Source organism: Haematobia irritans, chromosome 2 (genome assembly GCF_050003625.1).
Source record: "Haematobia irritans isolate KBUSLIRL chromosome 2, ASM5000362v1, whole genome shotgun sequence".
NCBI classification, from domain to species: domain Eukaryota; kingdom Metazoa; phylum Arthropoda; class Insecta; order Diptera; family Muscidae; genus Haematobia; species Haematobia irritans.
Window position 1 is genome coordinate 141,045,870 of NC_134398.1, and position 24,115 is coordinate 141,069,984.

General features: G+C 32.6%; 3 protein-coding genes across 5 annotated transcripts in view; 2 read left to right on the top strand and 1 right to left on the bottom strand.

Moving 5' to 3' along the window:
• Window positions 1-1,096: 1,096 nt before the first annotated feature.
• Window positions 1,097-15,815, bottom strand: c(2)M (crossover suppressor on 2 of Manheim). Of its 3 annotated transcripts, XR_012719665.1 has the most exons (17): window positions 15,638-15,815; window positions 15,430-15,578; window positions 14,890-14,971; window positions 14,710-14,836; window positions 14,443-14,638; window positions 13,999-14,045; window positions 13,882-13,930; window positions 13,741-13,817; window positions 13,635-13,677; window positions 13,486-13,544; window positions 13,378-13,426; window positions 13,096-13,177; window positions 12,682-13,035; window positions 12,262-12,616; window positions 9,594-9,753; window positions 1,370-2,116; window positions 1,097-1,302 (listed from the first exon to the last, which is right to left on the bottom strand). XR_012719665.1 is itself a non-coding variant. In XM_075296337.1 (16 exons), exons 1-16 carry the CDS (start codon window positions 15,775-15,777, stop codon window positions 2,082-2,084), a joined length of 2,004 nt encoding a protein of 667 aa, XP_075152452.1. In that variant the 5' UTR covers window positions 15,778-15,815; the 3' UTR covers window positions 1,097-2,081. The 3 variants fall into 3 exon arrangements, 2 of the variants coding, with proteins under 2 accessions (XP_075152452.1, XP_075152451.1); XM_075296337.1 differs by having other exon boundaries at window positions 1,097-2,116; XM_075296336.1 differs by lacking the exons at window positions 1,097-1,302; window positions 1,370-2,116 and adding an exon at window positions 7,328-9,045.
• LOC142226355 (BOS complex subunit TMEM147) lies at window positions 2,907-4,133 on the top strand. The gene is made up of 4 exons (XM_075296334.1): window positions 2,907-3,130; window positions 3,199-3,340; window positions 3,413-3,634; window positions 3,697-4,133. The coding sequence occupies exons 1-4, from the start codon at window positions 3,054-3,056 to the stop codon at window positions 3,943-3,945; spliced, it is 690 nt and encodes a 229-aa protein (XP_075152449.1). The 5' UTR covers window positions 2,907-3,053; the 3' UTR covers window positions 3,946-4,133.
• Window positions 15,816-18,775: 2,960 nt separating the features above from the next.
• GMF (Glia maturation factor) overlaps window positions 18,776-24,115 on the top strand; it is a 36,710-nt gene continuing 31,370 nt past the window's right edge. Inside the window, exons 1-2 of the mRNA XM_075296339.1 lie at window positions 18,776-18,899; window positions 21,190-21,283. Coding sequence (XP_075152454.1) covers window positions 18,897-18,899; window positions 21,190-21,283 — 97 coding nt within the window. The 5' untranslated portion in view covers window positions 18,776-18,896. The remainder of the gene's footprint in view (window positions 18,900-21,189; window positions 21,284-24,115) is intronic.

Here is a 24,115-nt window from a genome sequence, read left to right on the forward strand (position 1 = left end):
AAAGAACCGATGAGATTTTGCAAATTTTATGCGTTTTTTTTTTTTTTAAAGTTATCAAGCTCTTAACAAATCACCCTTTATATATGTATTACCCGATTTTTCCAAATTTGGTCATAAAACCCTTATTTATTAACCGATCTTACACAAACTTGGCTTAATCTAATCTTTATAGTGCTAACAATATGTGCAGAAAATCATCGAAATCGGTTTAGATTTAACAATAGCTCCCATATATATGTATAGCCCGATTTTGCCAAATTTGGCCGTAAAACTCTTATTTATGAACCGATTGTACTCAAATTTGGCTAAATGTAATCTTCTATGGCACTAACTTTATGTGCAAGTTTAGATATAAGTATATGTATGTATTTAGATATATGTATCGCCCGATTTTGCCGAATTTGGCCTAATAATCTTATTTTTTACCATAGAGGCCTCATTTATTAACTGATCGAATTGATCAGATTTTGCACAAGGTAACCGTCTGTGATATTAATCATACCTGCAAAATATTATACAAATTGGTCCAGATTTAGATATAGCTCCCATATATATGCATCGTTCGATTTTCCCAAATTTGGCCACAATAATCTTATTTATTAACCAATGTTATTCAAATTTCAAATTTTGATGTACTAGCCGATCGTATGTAGACTTGCATGTAGCTCTTATAAAATATTATTGCCCGATTTTTACAAATTTGGATTTATTGCCCACAACTAATTAAGCGATTTCTTCTTTTTTTAATAATGCACTCAATATTACTGTCATACTAACTCTGTAGGTGTAAAATCAACTATAGCTCCTAATATCGGACATTTCTGCTCAGATTGTGACAAGACCCTGCCAACATTTTTTGAATTTGGGGGCGCTTCTGAGAATCGCCACTACGTCGAAAACAATCATATACGACATCAAAAACTCGTCGGAAAAGCGCCGTCACTATTGAGAAGTTGTACCACGCCAAGTTACTAAGAAAAAGTTTCTCATCAGTGCAATTATTAGGTGCCTATTTAGATCAATTTCGAAGGACGCCAATAAGAACCCCTGCAAACTATCAGAAAAAGTGCATTTTAAGATAATTGTAGAAGAATCATTGTGGTCAAGTAAAACACGATTGTGTAGTTGTTTATTGATTTGATTAAACATTTATAATTTCTTATACATATAAAATTTTTCGGTTTATCTCATCACATTTAACATAATTTTTTGCATTAATAAAAGAATGATGTTGAGTTTTAAGTAGCAAGTTACATATTGCAGCGTCTATCAGCCAGTTTATTTTCGATGGAGACAGCATGCCTGGAAAAATATTTGAAAAACGATCACTTTATTCTATTTGGAAAGTCGAAAATTGTTCACCATATACCTTTCACAATTTTAAGCGTAATATCTATGTTTTCAAAACTTTATTTTCGTTTTTATTTAAATAAAATATAACAAGCTGGTTGCGCTTGGCGTTTCACAAAAAATAAAATGGCTCTTCTAACAGTAGTGATGGCAAAATACTTTCATGTACATTTTGTACTTTTTGATATGCTTCCCCCATCACAGTTCGTGATGGTTGTGGTGACATTTACGAGTCTGTGGTAAGGCCGGTATGCACCTCTAGCGAAAAATTTCATTCCCATTAGAAATGCATTGCTATTTATGCTAACGAAATTTTCGGTAGCGTTCAATTTCGAAAGCTGGTACGCACCTCTAATGAAAATAACAGGGTTGTCAAAAGCATATTTTGGCAGCAAACATTTAATTTATTACAATCATTGTGTGCGTAAAAGTTTTAAAAGGTATGTAAATAATAAACAATTTATTTGAGGAATATTTGGAACATATATTAACAATTTTTAAAAGCGATTAGCTGGTTTAAAATTTATGTACACAGCCCTGTTTTTTTGTTGTAGACTTAAATAAATTTTTGCTACCGAAAATTTCGCTAGAGGTGCATACCGGCCTGTAGCGATGAGTATGAAATGGAACTTTGAAATGCTGGCAGGGGACTACCATAAACATGTACTTCTTTATGTTCTTAAATATGAAAATGCGGTTTATCGCCCAAATGCGTCTATCAGCCAGTGTTTTTATTCTCGATTGAGGCAGCGTGTCTGTAAAATATCTGAAAAACAATCTCTTTATTCCATTTGGAAAGTCAAAAATTGTTCACCAATATACCTTTTACAATTTTAAGCGAAATAACTATATTTTCAGCACTTCATTATCGATTATATTTAAATAAATTATAAGAAGCTAGTTGCGCTTGGTGTTTCACAAAATATAAAATGGCTCTTGTAACAATAGAGGTATAATTTTGTACCTGTGTGTTAATTTTTCTTTGTACTTCATCATTCTAAGTAATATTCTAAGATCTTATCTTGTTATCGATATAAGAAATGGATTAAACACACATGTCACGGTCGACACTGGTCATTAATAAAAAAATACTAAAAAGCCATAAATTTTACAAATTGGTATTATTTCTTCGAGATCCCGAAAAATCTGGGGATTCAAAATAAAAAATCTCATATGCCATCTTAATAGAAGCGTAGGTCTTCATTTTGAACAATTTCAAGGTGTAAAGCAGGAGAACTTGTTTTCAAATATGCTCAAGAATTCCCTATAAACACTCACACAAACTTTCATTTTAAAGTCGTCCAAAATTTTGGTCGATTTTAATTCATAAATTTATCAAACACTGAAATGTCATTCATGTTCTCCTACGCAAATTGCAAGACATTTGAGAGACACATCGATGTATTCTTTATGCCAATATGTTGGCGGAGACATCTAGTGTTTCAATAATCAATTCATTCTTGAGCCGACGTCATTGTCGGTAATGCGGTGGATATGCCGTTGTGCGCCTTCATCTAGGTTAATTTAAAGGGCAGCGGAATGTCACTTTTTCAGCCGGACACACACACATACACTTTTATCCGTCATTTATTTTCTCACCTCATTAATTTATAAACTTTCCGACGTGCTAACCAATGAAAAAAGATATTCATTAATTAAAAACTTTTTATTATTATACCTTTACATATAATACAACCGGTAAAATGACTTTATACCATTTTGGAAACTGTGTTGCACTGGTTTATGTGCCATATTACATGACCTATAAATACTCTGGCTTGTACGATATATTTAATCTAATTTAAATTTCAAGGGATAGAGAAAATTAATGAAACTCATTAATTACAGGTCGGAATATGGAGCATTTTGGAAGTGCATACAGGCTGGTGGTATATATGTATTTACACAGCTCTGTAAAATGCTGGTGCTCGCCACTTTCTTTGACTCTGATTCATTGGGAGGGGGGACTGGAGATTTTAATTTCTTAGCGGTAAGTAGGTTAATACTGGGGGAAAAAGTTTATCTCATGAATATTCTTATCTCAATTTGTCTTACTCTATAGGAATTTTTACGTTGTAGTGTCGATGTTGCAGATCTTTTGGGTTTTGGTGTAATACTTTCACGTATTCCGGGTAAGGGTCATAGCAAATTAATTACCGCCGGTTTAGGTTGGGCTGCCGCTGAAGTTGTATTATCTCGAGGCATAATGTTATGGGTCGGTGCTAGAGGTACTGAGTTCAGTTGGATATATATACAAAAATGTCTGGAATCAAATGTTCTATTGGTGAGTTGAAGTTTAAAAAAAACCAAGGAGTATAAACTGTAAAAATTGCATATTCTTTTTAGATTCAACACATTACCACAGCCACATTGGTTTGGTTATTCACTCGCCATGATCTGAACAAAACTTTCAAGCCACTAGTTACTCTATTGCTGGTAGTGACTGTATTTAAGGGTGTATGGCTCGATGGTCTTTTAAGCATTTTGAGCTTTGGAATCTGGTCTACGATAGCTTTCAAAGCATTTATTTCTTCATTGATTGGTTTTGTAACATTGCATGTGTACACTGGATTGGCACAAAAAATTGGAATATGAAGTATTATGTTTAATTCTTCAAATTCCATTTTTTCGTAGAAACCATGGCAAATTTTTGCGCCATGTTCAATGTTAATCAATTATAATTTTATAAAAAATCGCTAATATTGCAATTTAGTCAACTAATTGTATCTATAGAATAACAAAAGTGGGAAAATAGAATAAATCAATGAGGTAAATAATTAAAAGTTTCTATATTTTTTTTGAGTTATTAATAATCGTTATGTTGCCTCTAAAACTCTCTTGGAGTGTTCTATTAGGGAAGTCCAAGAGAAGCTCTACGATGGTAGTTTTGTGTAAATTCCCGAACCTCATTCGATCGATGCAATAAATTGTAGGCGTATGTGGCAATATTAGTCAAGGTTAAGCGGAGATGTCATATACATAAGGGGTTGATTTTGTTTCTGAACTGGCCTACAATTGCCAAAACTGCAGGGATCACATAAAAATAACAAATGAAAGGAGTATCACAAAACCAACAATAAGACCAATTCCAGGATCCTAGAAAACCTATTGTGAGACCTTTGCTATGCACTGAAAACTCGTTTAACAATATGAAAATGAATAACTATTTTACGAGCCGCCCTCATTGCAGTCGGGTCTATGGTCCGGCCCGGGTTGGACACAGGGTTTTCAACTCTGTCCAATGACTTCAAACCCCCATTTGGGGTGAGTTTTTCAACTCTGCTCAAGAACTGCAAATCCCCACCGTGGTGCAATGGTTAGCATGCCCGCCTTGTATACACAAGGTCGTGGGTTCGATTCCTCCTTCGACCGAACACCAAAAAGTTTTTCAGCGGTGGATTATCCCACCTCAGTAATACTGGTGACATTTCTGAGGGTTTCAAAACTTCTCTAAGTGGTTTCACTGCAATGTGGAACGCCGTTCGGACTCGGCTATAAAAAGGAGGTCCTTGTCATTGAGCTTAACATGGAATCGGGCAGCACTCAGTGATAAGAGAGAAGTTCACCAATGTGGTATCACAATGGACTGAATAGTCTAAGTGAGCCTGATACATCGGGCTGCCACCTAACCTAAAGCCCCATTTGGAGTATGAAAAACTCGAAAATACAAACAAACTCCAAGAAAACACAAACAACTCCAGAAAAACAGATTTTTGTTAGTTGTTTTTAGTGCACCGAGTGGTCTGAATGTGCGTTGAATCAAAGATTATAGATTTGAGGAAGACGGGAGATTGGCTTGCGTCATACCAAATGTTGCATATACCAGATCAGTTTAATACATGTTTCTTTTAGTTGTTTTTCGTTTTTATTTTTTAAATGAAAAAATTTAATTTTCTTATAACTCGTTCACATTAGGCTCGAAATCGAGTAAAAGTGGATTTGAAATCCCCTTTTTATAAAGCAAATGACAGTTGAAATCTAGTTAAAGTGGATTTTGGAAGTATAATGTGAATGAGGTATTAATGAAACAATGTTAAATTTTAGGCAAAAACAAAAAAATTACATTTTCCCCTTTATGAAAATTTATTTCGTGCTCTTAAATTCTTTTTGTTTGCATTTTAATGCTATGTCAATACATGTCGTATACGCGTTTGGTTCGAGTATTAAACTAATGTGGTAAATGGTTTGATGTGCTCAGTAACCAATCTCCCATCTTCTGCAATCTATAATTTGCGTTGAATAATCAAATGTCCCGAACAAACTCAAATGAAAACAAAACAAAAGTTCACTCTCGTTCATTCAATTCCAAACAGCGTGTTTGATACAAAGATTATAAAAGAGGAAGATGGGAGATTGGCTTACGTCATACCAAATGTTGCATTTACCAAATTAGTTTAATACATGTTTGTAATCTTTTAGTTGTTTTTATTTTTTAAATGAAAAATTTAATTTTGTTAATGAAACAATGTTAAATTTTTGGCAACAACAAACAAAATTACATTTTCCCCTTTATGAAAATTTATTTCGTGCTCTTAATTTCTTTTTATTTGCATTTTAGTGCTATGTCAATACTTGTCGTATACGGTTCGAGTATAAAACTAATGTGGTAAATGGTTTGATGTGCTCAGTAGCCAATCTCCCATCTTCCTCTTTTATAATCTTTGGTTTGATAATCCTTTGTTACTAAATGAATGGAACCAGAGATTTGAACTGAATGTTCGATCGAGATCAATAAAACATTGCTCATCGAACCAAACAAAAGCACCAACATAAATCCAAAGACAATAAACTCTAGGAAGATAGGAGATTGACTACTGAGGAGATCAAACCATTTACCGTGTTAGTTTCATACTCGAACCAAACGCGTATACGACAAGTATTGACATAGCATTAAAATGCAAATAAAAAGAAATTAAGTGCACGAAATAAATTTCCATAAAGGGGAAAATGTAATTTTTTTGTTGTTGCCTAAAATTTAACATTGTTTCATTAAGAAAATTAAGTTTTTCATTTAAAAAAAAAAAAAAGGAAACGAAAAACAAATAAAAAATTACGAACATGTATGGAACTAACGTGGTAAATGCAATATTTGGTATGACGCAAGCCAATTTCCTATCTTCCTAGAGTTTATTATCTTTGCATAAATCGAGTCGCTGAACCAGACATAAACTTTAGAAGATGAGAAATTGGCAGCTGAGAACATCAAACCATTGACGGCGCTAGGTCCCAACTTGTCGTTTACGCGTTTGGTTCGACACATTAAAATGCAAATAAAAAGAAATTAAGACTTGGAAACATCTTGGCACAAACAGGAAAATATAATTTTTTATTTATTGCTCAAAAATTAACAATGTTCAATTTTAAAATTAAGTTTTTCATAAAAAAATGAAAATAAAAAAATTACAAACATATGGACCTAGCGCCGTCAATGCAACATTTGATATGACGCAAGCCAATTTCCCATCTTCTAAAGTGTATTGTCTTTGCGCTGAACGAGTGCATATTCGGTTGTCGGCTTGTCAATACGAGATTGAGGATTTTTCTCAATTTATCCTACGTGGTAGCCAGACAAACCTAAAAGTTAAAAATTGCTTAGTAAATCTTTTTTTACGTTAGCCTTCGATTGAGACAAATCTTGCAACATAACACTATTTGATTATGTTGCAAGATTTACTTTCCAAAAACAAGAATAGTATCACCAACCGATAGTGCTATTTCGCATTTTTCTTGTATCCAATAATTTGTCAAATGTATACACGAGTCTGAGACGTTAGGGTCAACTAATCATATCATATGGATATAATTTTAGTGCCTCTAAGATTGACTTAGGACCTTTCAAATTACCTATTATGTTTTGATCAGACATATTTGAACTTACAAAATCCATTGGAGTACATTTTTTTTCTCGCCGTGTAACAACTCTATTGAAAAGATTTATGTCCTTTAATATACCCACGAAATAAGATTGCTAGCAAAATATATATTGGAAACAATTTATTTAATTAATAAGGAAAACTTACAAATGAAGAAACAAGGGAGTAATGTAAACAATAGAAAAAAGTAGACGAATATGTAAATATGAACATAAGTATGAAATATAAGAAACATTGATGTAACATAGGATAAAGTTAAAAATATGACATGAAAAATACTCTAGTAAAAACGAGGGATCATATTCGATACCATTGGATCTTAAAAACGAAAAATAAATGGGGGAGATAGTGAAAAATGATACCAGATATATTCAGATATGAATATATATCCGGTCATATACAACCATAGAAACTTAAATCTTTCAATTGCAATCTACATGGATTGTCTCATATTTTAGATCTTATCATACCAAATTTTATATTAATTAGACCTGATTATATATAATAATCATTTTTCGGTCTGATTCAAATATATCAAATACGATCCTTCCAATTGGTAGATGGATATCGAAACTTAGAGATCGTCATAAATTCAACATTTAATTTAACAACACAGAAATGGCCAAAATTAATTTACACCAAAAATTTACTCATTTTGAATTATAACTTTTTAGGAAAATGTAATGGAAATAAGAAAAAATTAAATAAAAAAGAATATCAAAAAAAAGTGAATTAACACACAAGATAGATTTGTACCCCTAATATTTATGACAATACATATGAACAAATGTTAGAAATTAAAAATAGACTATTGATCTATACCAGCGGGATTTTAATGTTTCGAATGATGACCAACGATACCCATAACATGGAATATATTTAACAAATTATTATCATAAACTTATTTGTATATGATTTCATATGCTACATACGGTTTATAGGTATATATTTTTTTTTAACAAATGACAAAAATCTTAGAATTTGTGTTACCTATCTATGTGTCTAAATACTATTTAAGTTACTCGAGATATTTGTTAGGCAGTTAATACGAGAATTAACTGCAACAAAAAAATTATGAGTAATAACAAATTAGAAGAAAAAAATCACTTAAATATTTTATTTAAAGCTATATAAAATATTAAATAATTTCATGTTTTGAAATGTCGATGAAATCCTTGAACCTCCGTTCTGAACTTTGAAGTTCTATACAGCAAGAATAGTTTTTTTGTTTGCCTTCAATTGCGAGTTAATTCATCCATTAAATTCTTATATGGAATTCCTTGCATCACAAAAAAAAATATTTGGTCAAATTAAAAAATTAATTGGTTGAGTTAATCTTTCTTTTCATTAAAAATTTAACCAATTATTTTCTAATCAAAATTTCCCAAATTCAATCAAGCTTTTAACTGAACGAATTTTGACAATTTTTCTTCTGTGTACAAAACTTAACTCGTTTTTTTTATGAACTGATCGCAAATTTTATGTTAGAATCATGGGTGGAATTGGTCTATTACTGAAAAATTCCATATAATGTGGGTGAATTATTTATATGATGAGCTAAGGATATAGACAAACATTTCAATACATTTTTTTATAACGATGCCAATAGAGATACATGTATGGACATTTTTTTAACAAAACTATAAAGCAACATAGAGACTGAAATGTGTATATCGAAAATAAAAAATAACATTTCTGTATAAGATAATAATCTATTAATTTGATTTTATTAGCTCTTTGGCCATAGATCCCAGTAGAATTTGATCCATTTCAATGGTTTTGTATTTATTGGTAATAAATATAAAACGCGATTTCGTTAAAACTAAAAATAAAAAATACATACGCGTTATTAATGAGATCGGACAGAAAGTCAAAAGTATTTCAATTACAAATAATAATTATCAGGAAATTATTTGCGATCAATTATCTTTTTACTTCCGTTACCGTCAAGTACATAAAAAATGGTCATCAAAAACGGTTATTTGATGTTTTTTCCGATAAAAAATGATTATTAAATTTTAGCCCACATCAACATAGAAAGTTGATTAGCCGATTTTGCCCAACAATAAAAACAGGTTAGTCGAGATAGAGGATTACAAAAAGTAGAAAGTGATGTCGCACAAAATAATAACGTAGTAAAAATATATATTGGAAAAAGTCATCATCTAATATCTGAAACAATCAAATGAAACAATTCTATATACAAATTTTTATCAATAACACTATTAATTGAAACTGTGCGAAAGATTATAATTTTCGTTATTGAAGCACTTTCTACTAAAATGTAATTGCACCAATTAATTTGTTAAATGCTTTGAAATATTCAAAATTTTATCGGTGTTAATAAAAATATATACAAAACGGACTTACTCAGCAATGATGAAAAGGCAATAGCTTTATCGATACAGAGTTTTGCTGAATGACAAAATTCATTAGCATCAATTTTAGTCTCAATGGAATATCGCCATATTTCAAGTAATTTTATCATTATACCATTTGGACGCCATTCATTAGAAGTAATATAATTTTCCTGAAAATACAAAACGATTATAAGACTACATAAAATCTACGTAGATTCTGCCGCGGATTTTCCTAATACATTTTTAGTTTGAATAAAAAAATTAAACAACTGTCAATCGAGTTAGTTAATAATAATTATAATTCGACTTAAATCAGCCATTCGATTTTGGTGTTGGACAAAATAGACTTATCATGCTAATTGACTTAGCGGAAAAAAATGATTTGAAATGGAGTATGCAAGAGTATGTCTATGAATACTTGAAACTTGTATATGCCTACCAATGACTTTTGTGGGTTCTTAAAACAGTAATAGGTGCACATATATTAGAGCTCGACCGAAGAATCGGCTTCGGCGTTCGGCCACAAATCGGTAATCGCCCTTCGGTATGAAGAGGCCGATTAACCGAAGCAGAAGCAGTTTGAATAATTTTTTCTTAACGAACACGCAATTTTTTTTCACATAATTAATTGATCCAATTAATTTGTTTAATTGAAATGTCTTCAATCACGAAAATGATAGTATAAATTAAAAAAATTATTAATACTATTAATTTTTGTTTCAATTAAAAAATTTGTTGAATCAATTAAATTTTTAATTGAATATTTTTTAAAGCTAAATTAAGACTTTAATTGGAAAAATGTTCGTGGATTTTTTTTCTGTGCAGTCAAAACACCGATGCAGATTTAAAGAAAATTCCTTGTTTGTCATTATAATATCAAATTACTGAATTTTGAATACTAAAATGTCTGCTAGTTCTAAAAGTATATTATAACCCATGGACTGAATTAAATTCGTTGTTTTTTTTATGTCGTTGTTGAATAAATAATAAAGAAGTAAAACGCACGAAAATTCTTCAATTACAATTTTCAAGAAAATAATCGGCTTCAGCCGATTATTGCTTTTTTGCCAAACATCGGCTTCGCAAAAAAAAAAACGCTTCGGTCGAGCTCTGACATATGTCTGAGATGCGTCTACATTACCCAAGATTTAATTTATTATGACCACGCTAGCCATTCTTGTTTTTTTTCGATAACATCGATACATACATAGTAATCAACGCAATAGGTTTTTTTTTAAATCGACCCTATTTCACTTTTTCAATATTTTAAAAAGTTGAAAATTGAAAATTCAACCTTTAACAAATTGTACGAATTGATGTCCCCTATACCCCGATGTACCGAAATATAATAGCAAACAGCGATTGCTGTTATCAGACATTTTTTCATGAGTGTAATAATTTATTAAATTATTATTCTGATATAACAGGTTGGCTGATAAGTCCCCGGTCTGACACATAGATGGCGTCGCTAGTATTAAATGCATATTATTTTTATATAGTACCAACCTTCAAATGATTCGTGTCAAAATTTGACGTATGTAAGTCAATTAGTTTGTGAGATAGAGCGTCTTTTGTGAAGCAACTTTTCTTATTGTGAAAAAAAAATGAAAAAAAGGAATTTCGTGTTTCGATAAAATACTTTTTTCTGAAGGGAAAAAATACGGTGGAAGCAAAAATTTGGCTTGATAATGAGTTTCTGGACTCTGCCCCAGGGAAATCAACAATAATTGTTTGGTATGCAAAATTCAAGCGTGGTGAAATGAGCACGGAGGACGGTGAACGCAGTGGACGCCCGAAAGAGGTGGTTACCGACGAAAACATCGAAAAAATCCACAAAATGATTTTGAATGACCGTAAAATGAAGTTGATCGAGATAGCAGAGGCCTTAAAGATATCAAAGGAATGTGTTGGTTATATCATTCATCAATATTTGGATATGCGGAAGCTCTGTGCAAAATGGGTGTCGCGCGAGCTCACATTTGACCAAAAACAACAACGTGTTGATTCTGAGTGGTGTTTGCAGCAGTTAACTCGTAATACACCCGAAGCGTGGAAAGACTCAAAAGTCCGCTGGCAAAATAATGGCCTCTGTTTTTTTGGGATGCGCATGGAATAATTTTTATCGATTATCTTGAGAAGGGAAAAACCACCAACAGTGACTATTATATGGCGTTATTGGAGCGTTTGAAGGTCGAAATCGCGGCAAAACGGCTCCATATGAAGAAGAAATAAAGTGTTGTTCCACCAAGACAACGCACCGTGCTACAAGACATTGAGAACGATGGCAAAAATTCATGAATTGGGCTTCGAATTGCTTTCCCACCCACCGTGTTCTCCAGATCTGGCCCCAGCTACCTTTTATTGTTCTCAGACCTCAAAAGGATGCTCGTAGGGAAAAAATTTGGCTGCAATGAAGAGGTGATCGCCGAAACTGAGGCCTATTTTGAGGCAAAACCGAAGGAGTACTACCAAAATGGTATCAAAAAATTGGAAGGTCGTTATAATCGTTGTATCGCTCGCTCTTGAAGGGAACTATTTTGAATAATAAAAACGAATTTTGACAAAAAAATGTGTTTTTCTTTGTTAGACCGGGGACTTATCAGCCAACCTGTTAGTTTTTCAGAAATTATATAAATAAGTAATTTGTTCTTTTGCATTAGAATTTGTGAGATACTTACTGTGTTTCCATGAAGCTCTTCCTGTTTTTCTGGCACATTTTTACCAGATGAAATCACATTATTCCAACCAATATTCTCTATATCATTGAATGTGCAAGCATTGCAATTTTCATTAACAGTTTGCTGATTTTCAATTTGCTCAACATCATCATTTTTATTGACACATTTCTTCATTGCCTTGGGTTTCTTCGTTGCGTGATCCATATGCCATTCTGGGTAGACAAATGTTGCCATTTGTTCATTGAAATTTGGAGACAATATATCCCTTAATAAATTCAAATATTCCTGTTGAAATTTTGAGTGGCTCATAGCAGCACTCTGTTTTTGTTTCAATTTCGTACAAAACAACAATGTTCTAAAAAACCAATCTCAAAAATCAATCTTCCTTTCTTGTCTTAGTAATTTATATGACATATTTACCGTTTGTTGAATCGTTTTAGTAAATCTCTAGCAGATGTAATTTTTTTAGCTTTCATTTTCTTAAAATTTCCTATAGTTATACCTCTTAAATCTTTTGTTTGTTTATGTATTTGATCGATCATCTCTTGTTTTTCTATTTTAGTACATGGATCGATGATAAGTTTGGATTTCTTTATACCGTCCTTAGGCATCAGTGTGTCTTTAAGCGGATGTGACGTATCAAATTTAATGTCACGAGCTGTGGGTATAGGCTCGTAATCGGTATCAATTTCATCTTTTATTTCATTTTTTATAATGGGAGTTTCATTAATAGAAACATTACCGTCACATAATACATTAAATGTATTAACTGAGCTGCAAATAACAAACTTGAATAATGAACTTGGAATAAAGTAAAGGGACTTATAAACAAACCTATTGTTTTTATTACATATTGGAGTTAAAATTGAATCATTGTCCATAGGATTAAATCCGCTATGCAACTTTTTAGGGGTTTCTGTGTATTATGTAAAGTCAAAAATTTTAGTGTCGAATTTCAAATCTTAAATAAAATTTAAGAATTAAAAAAAATGTCAATGCCAAGGCCCAATATCTATAGAATAGATGTTGAGCTAAGACTATATATGTTTTAACATTAAAGCAAAACAGCATACAAAATATTTGCTGCCATATAGATCATAAATTGCTTCCACTTACCATGGATTGATCGAAGCCGTTTTTCTGGAATATCATCTTCATAATCACTCTAAAAATAAAAAAGATGTTTTATTTCATTCAGTTTTTGTCAAGGTTTACGCACATTACCTTTCGTTTAGACGCACATCTTTCAAAGATCGGTGTATGATATCCATCCGTAAGTATTTCTATAAATTAGTTTTGAACGAAATATATAAATTAATGAATGAATGCATATAAACAAATCATCTATTCTACGAATTACTACAAATTATTACCTTGACTGCTAATCTTTAAATCTCCTTTCTCTTCATACGCGTTCTGAAATATATATTATTGTACAAAAGTATTTTTGAATATAAAATATAATTTTTGGTAACCTACATGAAAACGTGGTGGAGTTGCTATTTCATCTGTGTACATGTCAGTACATGTTTCGCGTGGTGTCCCCTTTGGAGAAACTATGGAATATATAGAAAACCCTAATATTTTCTAAAAGTTGTTATTATAAGTTTGCATCCTTACCATGGTCTAATTGGCTTGGCGTTTTTTGAATTGCATCGTGATAGGTAGCCTAAAATAAAAAAATTATTGTCCGAGTTGTTGTGGTCTCCTTTAATTTTATTTATTTTTTTTATTTACCTTTCTCTTAGGTGTCCTTTTATTACAGTATACATTATTCTCACAATCTAAAAATACACCGTGAAAAAATTGTATTTTAAGCTCTGAAGTATACCACTGTATGTAATGTTTACCAGATACATTGGTACATGATAAATTTTTCCCATATGATTAAATTAAAAACACTTATTTATTGCATTGTAGGGAACAAGATAAATGTATCTATTGATTTGCGGAAAACAACCTTAGGTCTCATAGCTTAATCATATGGGAAAATTTAGAAACTAATAAACGGACCAAAATAATAATCACAATCATATCATTATAATGTTTATAAACCAACAAAAGATCTTGTATCTGAATTTATTCGCGAAACTAGAATAAATTCTTATTAAAAAAAAAACTCGAAAACAAATGTTATTCTTTTTATATTTAAACAATATAATGAGCTGTTACCATATTTACCATTATATTCACTGGAATGTGTAAAGAATTGAAATATTTCTTCAGCACTAGCTACTCCAAAGCCACAGTCATCATCCAACTCAGGCACGTTGTACGTGGCATTAATTTCTCGTATCGTTATTTCCCGAATTTGCAATTTAGCTGCTCGAAAGTGGCATGTGGTTTTGCTTGTTGAAGGCTTAGAGTGTTCATCGCACTTCATATGAATAGATTACAAATATTATACAAACAATTGTATTTTTGTTACAACAAAGGGCAATGAATTACCTCTATGTCTTGACTATCTGCAGCCAATCTCTCTAAATCACCCAACATTTCTGTGTAATTAATATTGCTGATATTAAGGCTGTCATCTGGAATGTCCAATCTTCGTTTTTTAATAATGGTATGGTTACTGCAAATTTAAGACTATAGTGTGTAAATTATTTAAATGCTAAATCCAAGTACCCAGGTTTATTTCGTTTAGTGGTACTTCCTATTCGCTGAACATCATACTTGGCGCTTCGTATAACCAGATCTTCAGAATGTCCTAGAAACAGTATATAAAATTATAATATGAATACGGCTTTAAATGCTCAGCAATGCGGTTTATGCGGACATAACTATCATAAAGAAGATACCTTAAATTTGTCTTAAAATAAAATAAATAGGACTACAATCAAAGACAAATTTGACATATATATAAAACTTAATACTAAGTACATAGATTAGATTAATTTTAGTTTAATTTCTTCCGTTAAGTTTTTATGGCTTTCTCTACAAAACATTTTTTAATTCTAAAGATTTACAAAGCCTGTTCAGTTATATTTTTTGATGTTGTCCTATTCAGCATCTGCTCAGAACTACAATTTCGGGCTCCAACATTTTCTCAACTGTCCAAGGCTATGTGGAGCCTGCAAAACGAACAGTTTTGCCCAAAAATCACAACCTTAATTAGTTCAAACATAACCTCAATTACAAAAATGAAGCGTCATTTCCCATACTTACTTAATAAAGAGCTAACTTGTTGTTGGTAAATTTTCAAAGTTCCAAACAATAATTTAGTGCAAACTCGAAAAGGAATAACGGCATCTTCTTCAGTCGTACTCATCTGGGAGTTCAGTGGGTTTGCTTGAAGAGCCAAACACAATTTTTCACTACAATACAATTTTTTAATGTTTAATAGTGTTACAATTACAAGTTAACGCAGCTTTACCATGTTTTTGGAACACTTATGGATTCAATATCATGCTTTTTGTAATATTTCGATAAAGCTTGCGATCCCGATCCTGCCATCCAAGCAACGGCATACACGCCGTCCTTGTGACAACTTATTAGAGATTGGTCAAAAGTCATTGCTGGAGTAAATAAAAATGTAATAAATTTAATATTACATCATTAGGTCTGTTCGCGTACTTTTCCAGTAAAAAATATCCAGTAAAAACTAGCAAGAGAGTAAGAGTATATTTTACACTCTTTGCTTAAAATTGCTGAAAAGTACACGAACGGTATCCAGTAACTATTTGCACATTGAAAATTTCAGCTGCTAAAACATTGAAAACAAAAAACGAATCATGTATATTTAACTTCCAATCGTAGTTGCCGAACATGTACATTGTATTGGTACTTTGTTTGTTATCAATAACCAGCTGGCAACGTATGCTATGGTTTGCAAGATTTTACTGGGGAAAAAATCTCTAGCAAAAACTTGCAATTTCTCTATCTCATAACTGTCAAATGTAGTCTCTCTCCGGCTCTCTTTTGGTGGCGTTTTGGTGTAAACGAACGACTTCCAGTAAAAATTTGTAACAATTATCAAAAATTATCGTGTTCTCGAACGGAGCTATTCTTATGATAATACAAACTAAAAATTCCAACAAACTTTTCAAATTAAGGTGGGTACTATGTTCGGTTTTCGAGTTGAAAATCACTTTATTTTCGCGATTACTTTTCCTGAAATAATCAAAATTATAAATTAAAACCAAAATATTCCTGTAAAGTCTTGCCGAAATCTAGGGGAACAAGAAACTGCGCATCACTTGAATTAATTTATCTGCTTCATATTGAACTGTTTTATTAAAGTAACCGCGAAAATTTCAACTCGAAAAGCGAACATAGTACTTACCTTTACAACGAAAATGTATAAATTTCTCCGGACTACCGATTATCAACGTTAATCAACAGTGTTGCCAATTACTTGGCTTCTACTAAATGGAAATGCATAGGTACAATCAACGGCGGTGCGTCAATTGGCTAAAGCGGACCTTATGCGCTTCACAGATTAAGGTAAGTACTATGTTCGCTTTTCGCGTTGAAATTTTCGTGGTTACTTTATTAAAACAGTTCAATATAAAGCAGACAAATCAACACAATTGATGCGTGGTTTCTTGTTCCTCTAGATTTCGGCAAGACTTTACAGGAATAAGTTTGTTTTCATTTATAATTTTGATTATTTAAGGAAAAGTAATCGCGAAAATAAAGTGATTTTCAACTCGAAAACCGAACATAGTACCTACCTTTAAGGTGAGTACTATGTTCGGTTTTCGAGTTGAAAAACACTTTATTTTCGCGATTACTTTTCCTGAAATAATCAAAATTATAAATGAAAACAAACATATTCCCGTAATGTCTGCCGAAATTTAGAGGAACAAGAAAATGTGCAGCAATTGAGTTAATTTATCTGCTTTATATTGAACTGTTTTAATAAAGTAACCGCGAAAATTTCAACTCGAAAAGCGAACATAGTACTTACCTTTATTAGTTATTCCGGACGGAATGTCGGTGTTTGTAAAGAATCTTACAGTGTGTCGAATCGATACGACTTGTCGGCGATGTCTTAATAATCGGTAAATGTGTTATCGATCCCATAAACATGCAGCAGTATCGATTATGCCTTCGGACTTAACTTATAATGTGCACAATATATGGGATATGTTCGACACGAGCACTGTCGTACGGAATAACTGATAGTCTGTAAAGCGCATTAGACGGTCGGATAAACACTCCGACAGAGGTTCGTCTATTTGTTGTGTGTTCGTTCAAGTTTTGCCCTTACACTGCACGAACAAATGTGATGACAACATGAAAAAATAAGAAGAAGCATAAACAAACAATGAAGTTGTACGAAGATTTATGGGTGAAACCATTTTTTACTGAAAAAATGGAAGAAAATAATAAAAAAATCCTGATATATGTGTCAAAACAATGATTCCTGAAGTAATCCACATTTAATATATTACTAAATTACTTGATGAATTTCAAAATACTTGTCGCCTGGTTTCCCATTGATTGGAAATTTTCCACGTTTTTGCCACAATACTGGTTTAGATTTATATATTTCTTTAATTTTCAACCAGAATTGGCGATCCATCATTAATTTCATTTCAGAAATGCCTGTTTTTAATGTAAAAATAAATTTGTCTTTGATAATGTTTGTCGAACATCCCCTTACACTCAATGATTTGTACCACCCAACCAGAAAAAAATCAAAGTTGTGTTGATTTTATGCCAACACGTTCCCGCGACAGCCGAACACGACCATATACTATCGGATTTGTCGCCGCAACATGTTGTGTCGCAGGATTTATCCGACCGTATAAGGTGCCCTTAATACTCTTTATGCGCTTTATGCGCTTTACAGACTATCAGTTATTCCGGACGGAATGTCGGTGTTTGTAAAAAATCTTACACTGTGTCGAATCGATACGACTTATCGGCGATGACTAAATAATCGGTAAATGTGTTATCAATCCCATAAACATGCAGCAGTATCGATTATGCCTTCGGACTTAACTTATAATGTGCACAATATATGGGATATGTTCGACACGAGCACTGTCGTCCGGAATAACTGATAGTCTGTAAAGCGCATTACAGAATATCAGTTATTCCGGACGGAATGTCGGTGTTTGTAAAGAATCTTATGCGCTTTACAGACTATCAGTTATTCCGGACGGAATGTCGGTTTTCGTAAAGAATCTTACAATGTGTCGGATCGATACGACATGTCGGCGATGACTAAATAAGACAGTATAAAGCAGATAAATTAATTCAATTGATGCGCAGTTTCATGTTCCTCTAGTTTTCCACGAGACTTTATAGGAATATGCTTGTTTTTTAATTATAATTTTGATTATTTCCGGAAAAGTAATCGCAAAAATAATGTGATTTTCAACTCGAAAACCGAACATAGTTCCTACCTATAAACACCACAATTTTATCAGAAGACATTATTGGACGAAAATAAGTTTATGAACGAGAATTAAAAAGCGCCATCTATTAACATATTATGAATGTTATTGCTATTTCGCTAATCCAAACATTCCTTTGTCTATATCTTTTGAGTAGTCGATTGCAACGGCTACGAAATATCGAAATAGATGAGTGTGATCGGTAGTTTGTGTTTTTGTTCACCAGCATAAACATTTAATTCTCCTAAATATAAGAACATATATTTAACTAACTTAATACCAAAAATGGTAAGATTTTAGTACCGTATTTACAAAAATTTATGGATAAAATTGTGCAAGTTAAATTAATTAATGCAGTGACTCAGTCTCTCAGTCTGCTGCCGTTAATTATTGTTATTGTTAATTAGGGTGTGTTGGTGTTAAACAATAACAACACATATGATAAGAATTTTATCTGTTTTTTTTTTGTTTTGCAGTGGTGGCATAAAACATTAGTGATAATGAAGTTTCTCAAATACAACAATTAATATGAGTAATTATTTTGCATTACCATTCCCAGTTAAGGTTTTCCGGTGATGTGTGTGTTTTTTTAAGTTTTTCAATTCTTTACAAATTTATTTAATCGTTAAAGTTTGAAGCCAGCAAGAAGATTGTTTTGGCCCATCAGATGATGTAGAACGCCATTGCAAATCGGGCTGGACTAACCAGCCATGAATCAGAGAGATACTCCAGCTACACCGAGAAAATCGGTAATTGTCGACAGCTTATCAAAGGCATACTGGCCAATGAATTTTGAAATATTATCACAATTCAGTGGCTCAGGATCTCACCGTAGTTGGCTATATTTGATACATTCGAAATATGATGTGATTCGCTGATTCCCCGATTTGGCAATGGACACACAATGGTAAAGGCATAACCTTGAGTCAAATAGTGTTGATTTAGAATAGCAAAAACCACTAAGGATTCTAGTCATGATCTTGCATTGTCTGGGTCGAAAACCTCGTCCAATTCTATTCCACAGTGGCCAGAGAGAAAGTGAAGAAAAGAAGAAGAAAAAGAGGATCTGTTCATTCTGGGAATGAATTGCGTACCGCATTTTCATTCGTACAAGTCTTAGGCATTCTTATGTGTTTAACTCCAATATTGATATATTGCATATTCAATACTGGATCTAATCGAATTCATGACAAGCAATTACAAAAAATTTCTGTGCGTTATTTTTTTTAACATTTCTGTTCGTTGTATCTTCTATGAAATATTAATGGCCTAGGGCAAATTGTATAAATTAAATAGCCAATAAACATGGTGAAAGTTCAACGTTGATAATTTGCCAGAAAAGCGCTTGTTGCTAACGGCTTTAGGGTAAAACAGTCAGTAAATAATTATAATAATAATAATGACTTTCTGAAAAATTGGGCAAGAGAAATCTTGCCGTTGAAATCTTGGGTTGGTTGACTAAATAAATAAATAAATAAATAAATCTCCCTGGCCCACATATTTTGCCAACTTACTTGAAATTTTCAATATATAGTATCCGTAAATGGTATAATTTATTCAAACTTTTGAAGAAAATAGGGAATGCTCCTGAGTTGGAAAAGGACAAATCATTTTTTTATATCTATTCGTGAAAAGGCATTCTCCTGATTACCGTTTCCCCTACGGCCATAAAAACTATCCCACGAAAACAATTTTTTTGTGAATAAGTAAAACGAGTAAATAATGTAATTTATTAGGGCCATAAAAACTATCCCACGAAGACATTTTTTTGTGAATAAGTAAAACGAGTAAATAGTGTAATTTTACAATTATTAATTATTGAGAAGGGTTTTATTAACATTCAAGAGCAAAATTTCCCGAATGCTAAATTTACATTTGTTAGATTTTGATGGAAATAGCTTATATTTTGGGAACAAAGAAGTTGGTTTTTTAATAGGGAACCTCGAGTCTTTCAACCTTTGTGTAATTGAACAAATTTACATGTATGGAACATGAAGTTGTCTTCTGCAGCAAAAATGGTCAAGCAGAGTTTTAGGTATCTGGTTTATTAGAGCCCCTCAAGGTTAGATGGCAGCCCGATGTATCAGGCTCACTTAGACTGTTCAGTCCATTGTGATACCACATTGGTGAACTTCTCTCTTATCACTCAGTGCTGCCCGATTCCATGTTAAGCTCAATGACAAGGGACCTCTTTTTTATAGCCGAGTCCGAACGGCGTTCCACATTGCAGTGAAAACACTTAGAGAAGCTTTGAAACCCTCAGAAATGTCACCAGCATTACTGAGGTGGTCGAAGCAGGAATCGAACCCACGACCTTGTGTATGCAAGGCGGGCATGCTAACCATTGCACCACGGTGGCTCCCCCCTCAATAAAGTGTCTATTTTATTTTTCCTTAAGCTTATAATCTGTTATCGCTAACTATTGTTTTCAGGGTTCCTTTGAATGGTCTTATCCTTGTTTTATTTCGTTTTCTTATATTAAATGTAATAATTAGGAACTTAATGAGTCTTTTTAATATTACATGTGTAATCATGTGTTGTTTCGCCTTCAAGTAATACGTTTGTAAATTTTTTTCAGGGTGATAGCAGAATTTGTGATATAAGCGATGAAGTTCGTGCAAAATTGAAAGAATTTCGCTTTCGCAAAAGCCAAATAAATTCAGCTCTGATCTGTAAGTACAACACAATTTTTCTGATATTTTATTTCAGTCATAGGTTTCAGATGGCTGCTCATAATTATAATGAATTAATCATACTTATCAACCACCTGGTTAATGTATGTTATTTAAAACTATACCCAATTAGTCAATGTCATTTTTTGTATATCATTAAAAGTGCCGAAATCAGTTCAATTGGTATTGATAGTAATAAATGCTTCATTGTCATATGCTTCACATATAGACACGCATCTTTACGGAAAGCTATGGCAAATCACATTTACCAGCATTGTAGATTTAAATCTAACATTTTCTTTAATTTTATTTCTTCATGAACGTAATATATTCGATGAGACCCTAAGACGTTTATAAAAGTAGTAATAAATAACAAATAGAACGTTAGCAATTAACTTAAAAATGCAAAAATATACATATAATAAATTACAAAAAGTTTTTAACAATAAGTAACATAAAAGAGAACTATAACAAAGTGATAAAAACATAAAAATAAAATAAATATTTTTGACAACTTAGCCACATTCTACTACTTATTAATTCTAATTATTAATATTCGTATTTGAAAAATGAATTTAGTTAGAATTTTAGTTAGCATTCTCAAGAAGTTTCAATTCAATATCATTTAATATGGAATAATTATATTTGTTTTTCTTATATATTTCTGGAGTTAAAAAGTCAAAATCCATCGAAAAGTCAAAATCTATCCCAGAAAGCTGGACTCGAAATATTTAAAATACATGGGTTATCTGGACGAAAAATCGCTCGTGTTGTTACCAAGTCAATGTAAAAATAATAATATCCTCCAATTAAAACTAGACATTAGTCATGATATTTGAACACTTAAATTCATTCAAAAAAGTGAGCGACAAAAATAGCTGTTATTCGGCTCGAAAATTTAACATAGCTCAGTTGTAAATATTTGTTAAGATAGGTACTACGTTCGTTTTTTTCCGCGCTGGAAACCATCTAGTTTTCTTGGTTACTTTTTTTAATCAATGAAATGTTCGGCAATCAATGTTCTGGATTTTTGATCTTTTAATTTTAATTTTAATATAAATTTGAATTTAATTTACTATTTTGGTGGAAACCCCGAACATAGTACTTTCCTTTAGAGATTTTTTTTTTTCTTTTAGAAAGGTTCTATCTAAAGTCGGGTATGCACTACAGCTAACAGGTTGGCCAATAAGTCCCCGGTCTAACAAAGAAAAACACATTTTTTTTGTCAAAATTCGTTTTTATTATTCAACATAGTTCCCTTCAAGAGCGATACAACGATTATAACGACTTTCCAATTTTTTGATACCATTTTGGTACTACTCCTTCGGTTTTGCCTCAAAATAGGCCTCAGTTTCGGCGATCACCTCTTCATTGCAGCCAAATGTTTTCCCTGTGAGCATCCTTTTGAGGTCTGAGAACAAGAAAAAGTCGATCTGGAGAATACGGTGAGTGGGGAAGCAATTCGAAGCCCAATTCATGAATTTTTGTCATCGTTCTCAATGACTTGTGACACGGTGCGTTGTCTTGGTGGAACAACACTTTTTTCTTCTTCATATGGGGCCGTTTTGCCGCGATTTCGGCCTTCAAACACTCCAATAACGCCATATAATAGTCACTGTTGATGGTTTTTCCGTTCTCAAGATAATCGATAAAAATTATTCCATGCGCATCCCAAAAAACAGAGGCCATTACTTTGCCAGCGGACTTTTGAGTCTTTCCACGCTTCGGAGACGGTTCACCGGTCGCTGTTCACTCAGCCGACTGTCGATTGGACTCAGGAGTGTAGTGATGGAGCCATGTTTCATCCATTGTCACATATCGACGGAAAAACTCGGGTGTATTACGAGTTAACAGCTGCAAACACCGCTCAGAATCATCAACACGTTGTTGTTTTTGGTCAAATGTGAGCTCGCGCGGCACTTATTTTGCACAGACTTTCCGCATATCCAAATATTGATGAATGATATGACCAACACGTTCCTTTGATATTTTTAAGGCCTCTGCTATCTCGATCAACTTCATTTTATGGTCATTCAAAATCATTTTGTCGATGTTTTTGATGTTTTCGTCGGTAACCACCTTTTCGGGCGTCCACTGCGTTCACCGTCCTCCGTGCTCATTTCACCACGCTTGAATTTTGCATACCAATCAATTATTGTTGATTTCCCTGGGGCAGAGTCCGGAAACTCATTATCAAGCCAAGTTTTTGATTCCACCGTATTTTTTCCCTTCAGAAAACAGTATTTTATCAAAACACGAAATTCCTTTTTTCCCATTTTTTTCACAATAACAAAAGTTGCTGCACAAAGACGCTCTATCTCACAAACTAATTGACTTACAGACGTCATGACACGAATCATTTGAAGGTTGGTACTATATACAAATAATATGCATTTAATACTAGCGACGCCAACCTGTTACCAATAAGAAATGCGTGGGCACATTTCATAACGTTGGGTCGATGTTATTGATTGTTTACAGTTTTGAATAATGAAAAGTTATTTTTTCCACGATGAAATTGGTATCTCCTTTTTTTCATTTATTTTAGACTTGTAATATAAAAACCTTCGCGGCCAATTAATATATTGCATAGAATTCTTAAACCTGAGCATACAAATGTAAATAAAAGAATTTAATATACAATGGAATGGCAACTTATTCTAATATTAACAACAATAGCAGAACCCCAGCCAAAACAAACGACAAGAATCTACAAAATAGCAGTAAGTATAGAGATAAAAGGCCGGTATGTACCTCTAACGGAAATTTCCGATACCCATTAGAAATGCATTGCTACATTTTTGCTAACGATAATTTCTTGAGGCGTTATTA